The 12,604-nt window shown below is 39.7% G+C and overlaps 1 protein-coding gene across 8 annotated transcripts in view; it reads left to right on the top strand.

Annotated features, from left to right (window-relative positions):
• The window catches only part of NEK1 (NIMA related kinase 1), a 133,094-nt gene that overhangs the window by 97,622 nt on the left and 22,868 nt on the right, over positions 1-12,604 (top strand). For all 8 annotated transcript variants that reach the window (XM_074951133.1, XM_074951136.1, XM_074951131.1 and 5 more), the window contains 3 exons: positions 1,336-1,439; positions 4,336-4,553; positions 12,156-12,310. In XM_074951133.1, coding sequence (XP_074807234.1) covers positions 1,336-1,439; positions 4,336-4,553; positions 12,156-12,310 — 477 coding nt within the window. The remainder of the gene's footprint in view (positions 1-1,335; positions 1,440-4,335; positions 4,554-12,155; positions 12,311-12,604) is intronic.

Genomic DNA, 12,604 nt, shown 5'->3' with positions numbered 1-12,604 from the left:
ACTTTTTTTTTTTTCTTGGGCACTGTCTGTAGAGCCATTCAAAACAATAGCTAGCTTTTGGCAGACTAGTACTTTAGATATGTCACTTAATTAAAATGTTCTACTTGGCTTTAGCTCTGATGCTTCTAATTGTCTTGTTAACGTGGGGTATATCTACCCTTGGATAAAAAACCCATCGCTGGCCCGGATCAGCTGACTCTGGCTCTGGGGCTCAAAAATTGCTTGTGTGGACATTTGGGCTTGGGCTGGAGTCTGAGCTCTGGGAGCTTGTAAGGTTGGAGGGTTCCAGAGCCGGAGCTCGAACATTCACAAGCAATTTTTAGCATGTGAGCCCGAATCAGCTGATCTGGCTAAGCTGCTGCCATGTCATGGGGCTTTTATCCCTGTGTCAGGATGGATTGGATTTAAATCAAATTGATTTAAATCACTAGTCAGGAAGAATCAATTTAATCATGGGTTTCTACATAAAAGTGCATTCTTGTTGGTTGTTATAACCTTAATACATATTCTTCACAACTCAGAGCTAGATGTAGGTTCCATTTTTAGGAGGCACACAGTATACATTTTTTAAGTGATTTATTTTGAAAAATTTTCAGATTAGTTTTACAGCTATATCAGAAAATGAATGATTTTTTGGTTATTTCATTTACCAAAGGTAATTGAAGCAGCAATTTATGAAGTCATTGGGAGGTGAACGATCTCCAATTCAACAGGTTAATCATTAATATTTGGAGAAATTTCTTTCCATGCTGTATTAGGAGGAAAACATCACCAGACAGACATTTAAATTGTTTTATTTAACTATTTCTCACCTCTATTTACTTATTTTATTTATTTATTCGTTTAAAAATGTTTTTGCTGTTAACAAGCATGTTATCTCTGGAGACACAACTCCACTGTTAGAGAACTGCAAAACTAAGCATCTCTGATGGTATCTTCTAGGCTGAGCACTGAGTCTCATTGGGTAGATAGAAAGATTAACCTAAACAATCTGTACAGAAGCCCCTGGAACCCCATACGATTGGGTCCCCAATCCATGAACTATTGGAACTCATTTACAAAACTCTTCTTAAACATTACATGAATATATTGTCTCATACTATAGAATTAGAATTTATAATCCCTATTCCATGATGAGAGATCTTTGAGCTATCATGTATCTTCATTAAAAGTATCTTTAGATTGTTTTGTTCCTCAGAAAGCGTTTTATCAAAAGAATCAAATTTAAATTAAAAAAATTGATTTTTATCCACCCTGCCCTGCGTAGACCTACCCTTGATGGCTGGCTGACTTTCTCTGTAGATGAATTGCATTAATAGTGATTTTAAATTGCAGGCCACTGGAAGATACTGCCTGTCAGAAAGATGGTGGTGGTGATGAAGCAGCTTTGGAGAAGGAAATGCCGCAAAATGCGCAACCACGTAATGAAGTTTCTGCTGGTCAGTGAGCAGACTCCTTTTTTTTTTTTTTTTTTTTTTTTTTTTTTTTTAAATAGTAGCCTTGGTTAGTCAGTTTATGGGTATTACCTTTTAACTACAAAAGACAAATCTGTTCTGTCCTATTGCCACTTTCACTCTGTAGTTCTAGAAAGTTCGTAAAGGCATTCTGCTGATAAATTAAGAAAGCCAAATCTTGGACTTCCCAAAAAAGTGCCGTTTTTCTTTTCAGTGATTTGATCACTGTGCATTAGGTATTAGTAAAAGCACTGTTAACCTGAAGTTAGAAACATATATTTCTCTCTAGCTTGGATAACTACTAATAATTTCAAGTATTGCTAGCTGATTATAACCTTCCTTCTCTGTAGTTGCTAGAAGAATTTCTTCTACAAGGGTTCACCGGTGGTCTATGGAGTACTTCCAGGTGGTCCACGGACTTTCTTTCATGTTGAAGTGGCTGTCCGTCTATGAGAATGACAGCCCTGTTAACTGTAATGCAGTCCAGGACTCTCTTAGGGTTTGCATTGCCTTTGTCCAACTAGTTGGAAAATCTCAAGCACCTTTCTTTCTCCTTGGGATTTGCTGCAGGTCTTCTTTTGTTAGGTGGTGTTATTGCTGTAAATCAATTTTGCGGATGACACCAAAATTGGAAGAGGAGCAAATAAACAGGACAAAAGACTTCAACTGCATAGTGACTTAAAAAAATTGGTGCAGGAGGGATGTATAGACAACTAAGGGATATTCAGTATCATGAAATGTAAAGACTAAATCCAAACAAAGAGGAAGAAATAAATGGGTGGGTGAAAGGGGAATGTTAACAATCAGCTATGCCTGTAGCATTAAAGCAGGTTTTTATACCTGCTCTTCTTAATTTTCCTAATATTTTTTCATGTAAGCAAACAAAAGAGTAGCCACAGAGAAGATGATCACTTTAAGACCTTTATCTGAAGCAGTTGTTCCCATTTTGAAAAATGTTGAGGGGAAACTGCAGTGCCTGATCGATGCATACAAACTTATCCCTTGGCTGAACGGTACACAAAGGGTATTATGCAATTCAGAGGTCTGCAGTGATGTAGAACTTCTTTACAGCCATGGGCTCATTTCTGATATGCTCAGTTAAAAATCCCACAAATTTAGGAGTCAACTTCCATTGACTTCAGTGGGAGTTTAGCATAAACAAGGATTAAGACTGAGGATTGGGCCTTCGGAGAATTACAGAGTTAATTTGTCTTCCCTTATGTCCGAGTTGCTTCTTTGTTTCTTTCCCTCCATCAAATGAGGTTTGACCTTGTGCACTCAGTTCATCCATGCTGATCTGAGGTGGAGCTGTGCAGAGGCAGCAGTACTACAGGGGGATTTTGGGCACTCTATACTTATATCAGTTTCCTGCTCCAGGGCATCCATCAGGGAGAACACGTTGAATTTGCAGACAAGGCTTCACAAGTTACATTACTGGAGGCTATCCAGTGCATCACTTGGATGCTCTTAAGCCATCCCCTACATGGCTAATGCCATCCATTCTTGGAGCATGACTGTCTGGATCTGGATTTCTAGTGTTAAGGTGGTGTGTATGTATCTTCTTCCACTGTGCTTTAGCATTCTGCTGAAAGGAGAATCCTCTGTCCTGGGTTATTTCAGCAGAAACTGGTAAACTCTTAGGGAGAGTGGAGGTTTCTGTTGCATACTTCAAGAAAACAAACAAAAAACCCAAAAAGTATTTAGGGTCTTTATTAGTGGAGGTAGAGCAAGCAGATTTGGAAATATTTTGCTTGTATTTCTTCATCTAGTAAGCTGCTCAGGGAAGTGGCCTGTCTTTTTAGTGTCTTCTATGAAGCACAAGTACACTTAAGCCACTATAAAATAATAAATAGTAATAATAATTAATAAAAAACCTTTGTAGATCCAAGATAGAGGAAGCTTTAAAGAAATTCTTTGCTCCTATGAAATTTAGGGCTCCAATTTATACCGTGCGCACATACATACAAAATACTGTATTTTTAACACTAGTTCCAAATTTCCCATAATGGGTATTTGTCCTACAATATATTGCATGCAAGACTAAAACAGGACAAAGTAGAAATAAAACTATATCAGAATGACTGGACTGTGCTGCAACAGTTAATAATATTAAACAAATATGTTCCCACGATAGACACATTTTAGGGATGATTCAGTATCCCTGACATAAAATGAATACTTCAGAACATGTACAGTATTTTACATGATTGTTTCTATATTAGTATTTGTATTGTGACAAAATACTCTGTCAGCTAATTACATTTCTAAATTTCATCAGACTATATATATTTGACTTTTTGTGCTATAGGTTTTTAACATAATGTACAAGATTTTATATAGCAATTTACAAATGAAATGTGACTAGTCAAAACTTTCTTGCAGTAATTCCTTATGGGAGCTTCTCTGTAATAAACTACAAGCAATATACTCTGCACAAATGTACCTTACACTGGTGAAAATGAACCACCTTAGTTTTGTAAGATACAGTTAAACAGTGTGAAACCAAGTAAAAATATGACAGCAGAGTATATGTTGGCCATATACAAAGTAGTAGTTTACAACTTACACAGACGTTTCAAAAGTTAAATATTGATTAATAAAAATATTCATAATGCAACTTTGTAATATTTTGCATCTATTTTTTAAAGGCCTTGGTAAATAAAGGAGGGGAGGAACCTGAATTGAATTTCCTAGCATAAACATTTTTGACCATTTATATTAAAACAATATATTAAAGCAAGTGAATCTATAGAGATTAGCTGATATGCCTCTCTTTATGATATAATTGGACTATCCTAATTCAACCCTTGTTGCCATTTGCTTAGAGGTTTGGAATTTTTGTCTACATGGATTTGTAACATTATTTCTCTCTCCACCCCAGACACTTGTCTCAGTGACTCTATGCAACCTGAACCCTTTTTCCAGAAGGTGGCACAGCCACAAGCCATACCAGCAGCCTCACCAGTTCTGTCAGCTCAGTCTTCACTGGAAGAGCCTTTTCCACCTCGTTCACGCTCTGTATCACCAGCAAAAAGTAAAGGCAAAAGTTCATTATTGATTGGGCTCTCTACTGGCCTGTTTGATGCAAACAATCCAAAGGCGAGTACACAGTAATGTTACCTTTTATTAAACTCAATCTTATCTTTTCCAGAGCTTCTCTACACTAGAAAGTTTTACTGGGAAAAGTTTTGCCGGTATATAGCTACAGACATAGCTATTTGAGAAGAGAGCATTCATATTTGGCTGCCATAGCTGGTGCAGTCTGTCCTCACAGCACCAGGTTACATCAGCTGGTTGTAGTACTGTGCATTCTAGTGTCCCCCACACCATTGGCCAGTGCACCACCTTTTGGGAAATTTCTTCAGTGTAATTTTCTCAGGGAATTGTGGGAGTTAATGTTCAAATTCCCTCTTGTCCATCCCAAAATCTACTTCTTCACACTGGATTTTCAATCTCTCACCTATGTCACTCGCAGAAGCTGCAGGTATTACTTTCCAGGTGTACGTGGTGGTGCAGTGGTTGTGGCCCTGTGAAACGAGCACTGAGTGGTGGGATCGAATCACGGTGCAAACTGGGGATGACCAGTAGTGGCTGCAGAACTTTTGGTTGTGGAAGGCCAGGTTCTTGGGTGAGCTTGGTAAACAGCTCCCAGCCCTGCAGGGCAGACACACCAAAACAAGAGCTGCACCGGCAGTGGAGAAGTAGGTGGCAATCATTCTCTGGAAGCTTGTAACCTTAGATTGCTGTTGATCAGTGAGAAATCAGTTTGGTATTAATACAACATATCAGGCTGAGTCTTAGATTTTGTGAAAATAAATTATCTTTATTAAGTAAGAACAAATAATATAACATGGAACTGGAAGCATTAAAAAATAGTTTTATATACACAAACTGCTCATCTTACCCTGTTTGTGTAAGTCTATCTTGAGCTTTTTATTTATTTACAAATATACATACGTAGTGTGCCATGACTTGTCTGATGTCACCTCTCAGTACCAAATCTTGTTGAATTACTGGGATGACTTCAGGAATCCTTCACCTTCTCTTAAGAGTATCTCCCCTCCAAAGCCCACCATGATCTGCCTTTGTGGGAAGTGTCTGGGGATAGGGACACCAAGCTGAGCTCTCTTCAGGTTCCCTCCTCAGAGGTCTAACTTTTCTTTAGTTAGCCCACTTCTCAGGTAAATCTAGCCAGACCTTCTGTCTGGCCCTCTGACTCCCAGTTCCCTGTGACTGCCCTGTTACAATTCCCAGATTGCCCTCTCTTGAGATCCACTCTCCAGCTGTCACTCTGACCAACCCCTCCAAAGGTTCCACTCCTGGTGGTGGTAACAGTCTTAGCAGTTCCTTCACACATACCCCTCCTGAGAGCTGAGGTTTCATGGTCCAAACACCTAGCCCCTGGACCCAGTGCTGACTTCCCCATATTTTTTGCATCCTTTTTAGACACCCCTTTGCAGAATTTCACCCTTATAGGCATCCTGGATTCATAGATTAACTCTTCAGGGGCCTGAGGTAGGTTTTAGCACATAACACACACATGTGCGCATATCCGTATATAGGATTCTAAAACACCATTGCTCTTTATTGAGAGAAAGCACAAGAAAATACATATCATTTAGAAAACAACAAAAACCCTGAATATATGTCCCTCACTGTAGCTTATCTTTTCTATGGGGGAGCCATCTGAGTTCAAGTAGGCAGAGTTCTCCCCTGCCTCATCAGGCTTCTGCAGCAGTTTCCCTGAGCTTGAGCTGGTGAAAAATGGTCAAAGATCCCTAAGTAGAACAGCCCCTGTTCTTTCATATCTTCCAGTCCCCTCTGTTAGGTGACTCCTTGATCAGCTTCCTCAGGTGATCAAACCCTTGCAGGGTAACCTCTTCACGGACAAATGGTGGTTCTGGGTGGGAGCCAGCCTGTGGTCTAGGATGTTTTTATTTGAATTGAGGAGGTCCTGATTTAACGATCCTCTATTGTCAGCGCTACATCACTGCCCTTTGGAATGACAAGATGGGTGAGGTAATATTTTTTTTTATTAGACCCACACAACTTTTGTTGGCGAGAGAGACAAGCTTTTGTGCCACACAGAGCTCTTCTTCAGATCTGGGAAAGATATTTAGAGCATCACAGCTAAATGCAAGGTGGAACAGATTGTTTAGCATAAGTAGTTATCACATATTCTAAGGGACCATTCAAGGTAGAGTGTCCTGTTAACACCTCTGCGGTCATAGGGAAAAAGAGGGGGTTAGTGGGTTGCAGATTGTTGTAATAAACCCTAAATCCAGTATGTCTGTTCAGTCAGTGATTTTTGGTGTCTAGCAGAGTTATGAATTTCAGCTCCCAGGCTCCTCTTCTGAAAATGTTGTTCTGGTTTCTTTTGAGGATGAGTACTGATAGGTCCAGATATAGAGTGATTGCTTTGTGGAAAGTGTTCGCCCACAGGTGATAGGGTGTTTTTTGTCTTTTATCGTTTTCTTCTGTGAGTTCATTCAAGAGCTTAGTGATTGGTTTCACCCACATATTTGAGACATTTAGGGCACTGGATGAGGTATACCACATGTTGTGATAGGCATGAGTAGGATCCATGGATTTTGAAAGGTGTGTTATGGGGGGTGTTGGTCATTGTAGCAATGGAGATATGGCTGCAGGTTTTGCATCTGTTTTTCTGTCAGGGCCTGGTGCACATTTGACTTGGTCTGTGGGGAGCTTGCTTCGGTTGGGGGCAGGGGAGTTGTTTGAAGGCCAGTAGTGGGGGTTCAGGAAACATTTATTTCAGGATGGAGTTGAGTATGTCTTATAGTTGTTTGATACCCCATATGGGTTCCAGTGTGGGGTGGTAGGTGTCAACTAGGGGGTCTGTGATTGGAGGGGGTTTTATTTCTTTATGGAAGCTGGTTCTTTTGCGGTATTTGGGTGGCCTGTTCCATGATGCAGTCTACTTTTCTGGTGGAGTCTTCTTGTTTGGCGAAGGTGGTTTTGAGTATGTTAAGGTGTATATCCTGGAGGTTCTCCTCAGAGCATATTCTATGGTATCTGAGTGCCTGGCTGTAGATAACTGATTTCTTGGGGGGATGTGGGGTGGTTACTGGATCTGTGAAGGTAGATGTGGTGATCTGTGGGTTTCTTGCATATGGTTGTCTGTAGGATTCCATTATTGAAGCTGATGGTGTTGTCCAGGAAGTTGGTGCTAGTTTGGGAGTGTTCCAGAGAGAGTTTAATGGATAGCTGGTGATTGTTGAAGATGTGGTGGAACTCTATGAAGGCATTTACTCAATCTGTCCAGAGGAGGAAAATATCATCAACGTGTCTTTGGTATGTCATTGGTTTTGTGGTTCATTTATTCAGAAATTCTTCTCCAAGGTGGTCCATAAAGAGATTGGCATATTGGGGACCCATCCTAGCATCCATGGCAATTTTTATGGTTTGGATAAAATGTTTGTTTGAATGTAAAATTGTTTTGGGGATGAAATGGATGAGTTTGGCAAAGTGTTTGGGGTGGATATTTGAGAGTTGTTCATTGTCTCAAATGGTCCCTTAGAATATGTGTTTAGCATAAGTACTGTAATTAGCAATCTGTTCCACCTTGCATTTAGCTGTGACGCTTGGAGTACCTTTCCCAGACCTGAAGAAGAACTTCATGGCTTGAAAACTTTTTCACCAACAGAAATTGGTCCAATAAAAGATATTACCTCACCCACCTTGTCTCTCTAATATCCTGGGACCAACATGGCTACAGTTGCAATGCATATCCTTCAGAATGTCAGCTCAACATGGAGCTAAAAAGATAACAGAAAAGGCAAAGAGCTGCACATTCAAATGAAGTTGGCAGCCTGATGAAGAAACATACAGAGAATTCATAATCTCACCCAGAATCCATAAATTACACAGACAGGTTCCCCAAAATATCACAACAGTACTTCTTGACAAACTGGAAGCAGGGACATTTTTTCCACCAGCAGTGGTGATCCTGGCAGATACATAGCTCATGAAGTATGAGCTATGCTAAGCTCATGAAGTTCATAGCTCATGCCAAAAGTCCAGCAAAGGGAGCCATTCAAGAAGTCTTACAGTTGCCTGGGCTGTATGCTGTTGGCTTCTTCACAGTGATGGCCTCTCTCCCTCCAGGGATCCTTGTAGAGTGGGAAAGTGTTCTACTTTGGCTGGAGAAACAAGGCTGCTGTGCCTAGAAATGTCTGGGGAAAAGATCAATTAAAACTTGCTTGAAATCTTCAGTGAGATTGCCCAAGAGGACCAAAAAGCTGCACAGGCCAAAATAAACCAGCAACCTTGCAAGTAGTGGAGGGTTTTGATTGCTGGGTATGTTGGCCAAACCAAGTCCCCTCTGAGCTAACCACACACTGTTTTTGTCTCTTTCCACAGCATGCAAATCATGTGTTTTGGATTTTTAAACCAGTCAGTTACAATGTATGTTTTGCAAAATCATGTAGTCTGAAATCCCAATTATTGGTTTGCTTGCAAGTACTATTTTCTGTTTTAATTGTATGTATTCTATTTTATTTGTAAGCAGGTAGGCATTGTCCCAATATGTACTTTGAATGCTCAGGTATTGGTTTGTGTGTAGCTTACAATTGGTGGAATTTTTTTCTCCTGTTTGCAGTGTGTTTAATTTTATTTGGTTACATTGCCTGTGAAGGAATGTATTTCAAGATCATCAGGGCTATTTGCAAAAGTATTTATTTGGGAATGCTTTTTGGTTTCTCTCCCCCCTATTTCATGCTCTTAAAATAAACTGGTTACTTTAAAATATAATTCCTTTGTTACCTGCCTGCATGCAGTCAGCTACCATTTGAGGGGGTGGTGAAATGTATGGTGCTCTTGAGAAAGTGGTTCATTGGTTGGATGGTTTGTTTTTAAAGAGCCGCATAAATGGGAATAATAAATTGTTGCCTTCCTGAGTCCTCTTCCTCTGTGATTAGTTAGCTCTCTGGGTGTCAGAGCTTCTGGCTCTCAGTTGGCTGCGTACTGTCCATGTCCCTCCTACATCATCCATGTCCCTCTCCTCAGTGAGCTCCTTTTTATTCTGCAATTCTGAGGTGCCTTCCTCTGAAGCTCATGAGTGTCTGTTGTAAATAATAGGAATCTCTCCTCAGAATGGCATTGAGCTCCACATAATAGCAGCAACTCTTGGGAGCAATGCCAGACTTTTTGTTGCTCTCCTTTGTGTCCTGGTAAGCCTGCTGTAGCTCCTTCCCATTTTCCTGGCATTGAAACTTGTCCCTGTTGTACCTAGCTTCCGTGTCTCCTTTGTAATATCAGCATGTACCTCTTTATTCCTATGGGAATTCTGCAGCTGTGCCTGCGCAACTGCTTCTCCCTAGAGGCCGAGGAAATCTAGGACCTCTTTCCTGGACCTGGTAGTCGCTCACGCTTTAGTTGGAGTTTTAGCCAGAGCCATGCTTACATACTTGCAAAGATGAGTTAGCAGAAAAAGTGTTTCCAAATACAATGGGAATTTTAAATGGTAGGGTGTTACCTGCTCAATTTAATGCACCCTGCCTATACGTTACCGAGGGCTCAAGGTGTGACCTGGTCAATTTAGAACACCCTGCCTATATCATACCGAGGGCTCAAGGCGTGACCCAATCAATTTTGGCACCCCCACCTTTTCATTTTTGAGGGCTCAGGGTATAAGGCACCTATCCTTACCCACAGCGCTCAGGAAGAAAACTGATCAATTTAAGCACCTGCCCTTTCCCTTGGGGCTCAGGGCTCTACGGGTCTGTGGAACCTTTTCACAGCGGAAGAGCCTTACACAGTTGTGCTCTAAACATCTATTTATTAGCAGCACACACAGAATACATATACCAAGCAAATCTCTTATGCTCACCACTCCCAATATACAGACAAATTTCTAGCAGCTTGATGTTGCACTGCAATTGGGAAATGGTTCCCAAAAAGCTTTTGTTTTTCATTTACATTATATAGGTAAAACTAGCTCCCTCCTTCAAATTTACTAAACCTATCACGTATCGGAGGGGTAGCCGTGTTAGTCTGGATCTGTAAAAAGCGGCAAAGAGTCCTGTGCTGAAGAAGCGGGTATTCACCCGCGAAAGCTTTTGCTCCAGTACGTCTGTTAGTCTATAAGGTGCCACAGGACTCTGTGCTACTTAAACCTATCACATTATCCCATGCTCCTCAATAACAAATTTTTTTTTTTTTTTTTTTTACCAATTATGCCCTGGCACCTATGTGTCCTCCTTCCTGCCCAAGTTCTTTACATTTTATCTTTCATGCCCAAATTGTAACTTAGTTGTGACCGTCTCTATTTGTCCAGATGGTCAGCATAAAATGCTGGTCAGAGCTTATTTTACCATTTGTTGAGTCTCTTTCTGTATCCTCCCTAATTTCCCAGCGTCTTTACAACCTCAGTGGTTATAAGTCTTGTTAGGAACATTCCTGAGGTGGGGGGGAGGGTGCTTTATCAGCTGCAGAACATTCCTTTTTTCAGTTGTAGTGGTGAACTCCAAGTTTCACCCAAGGCTGGTTTAATTTTGGGGGTAAGGGGTGGGGGAAGTGTTGAACAGGTCTCAGGCCTACAAGGGCATATGCTTCTGGTCATTATGACTCCAGGGCAGCAGAGTTCTTTGATCAGAGTGGTTGCTTCTGTGGAAACAGTTAAATTGTGGGCTTGTTGCTGGAGTATTGTACTGCTGTCTACTTCAGCATTCACACTGGCATTGTGCTGATAGAACAGTACTTAAGTCCCTTGGGGAACTGGTTTAACTTCACCAGCAAAAGTTCAGGGTTTTGTCAGGAGGATTCAAAATTGTGTTAATATATTTCAAAGTTCAGAGATGCCATTTTTCTGGTAAACTTCAAAGTGTAGGCCAGGTCTTAGTGTTGTTTTTCACCAAGAATGTGTATAATGTACAGTATGGTTTCTAGAAACCTAATTATCAGAACCATATCCTTCTTGTTTGAGCACAGAGCAAACAATTAATTTGTTCTATTTTTTTTAAAATTTCTGTTGACGTAAAATCAGAGGGTGTTTCGTTTTGTTTTTAAAACAAATAAATATGCTTTGTTTACCACTAACATTCCAGAACACTGCTGTGGATGAGAACTTGTAAATGAAACTGACTTGAAATGTACTGTGAAAAAAACTGAATTGACTTGTGTTCATTTCCTTTTCATCTCTCAGCTTAAACAAACACTATAAATAGTGCAAAATAAACTGACATTTAAAAAAATTATTTCAATTTTAATTATAGAAGGTGATTTTAATAAGTTAATTGAGATTTGTTTTGTATAGGTGGTTTAAGATGGTAGTGATCTGATGATGACTTTTTTAGGAAATGTCTGTTCTTGAACTAATATATATGTATATATCATTTGTCCAATGTAATTCATTTTTATCTCAGTAAAGTTCTTATTTTTTAAAAAGATAACTAGCAAGAGAATGAACAGTCTCTTATGTAAAAAGAATATAAATCAGTTTACATGTGTTCTGAGTTTCTCAGACCCCCTCAACACTTAAAGTAAAAGGAACATTTTCCCATTTTAGTGGAAAGGCAAAACATTCAGTCTCATGTGTTCCATACTTAGTTTATTAATTGTGTAGAGGTTTTTTATATAATATTTTAAATAGGTATTCCTACTTTGATTTGATCTTTAATTTCCAGTTCTGTTTCTTGTTTGTTATTGAATATCCTAATCTGAAGTTTTTTATGACCTTTTCAGATGTTAAGAACGTGTTCACTCCCAGATCTTTCCAAGTTGTACAGAACACTAGTTGACGTTCCCATTGTAGCAGATGTACAACATCAAGACAATCTTGAAATAGAGGATATGGAAGATGAGCATGTCAAAGAAGGGCATTCTGATTCTGAAGACATGTAAGCATAATTTATTTATCAACTCTTGCAAAAAAAAAATAGAGATAATAAAGACCTCTTAATTTAACTGAAATACACTAGAAAATAACTATTAACCTCATCCACCTATACTTCTATTTTATCTCTTTTATTGGACCAACTTCTGTTGGTGAAAGAGAGACGGTTTCAAGCTACACAGAGCTCTTCCTTCGGTCTGGAAAAGGTACTCAGAGTGTCACGCCTAAGTACCAGGTGGAACAGATAGTTTAGCATAAGTAGTTAGCACATATATTAAGGGACCATTCGAGGTGAAGT

Source organism: Natator depressus, chromosome 4, assembly GCF_965152275.1.
Source record: "Natator depressus isolate rNatDep1 chromosome 4, rNatDep2.hap1, whole genome shotgun sequence".
NCBI lineage: Eukaryota > Metazoa > Chordata > Testudines > Cheloniidae > Natator > Natator depressus.
This window is presented reverse-complemented; position numbering and strand designations above follow the sequence as displayed.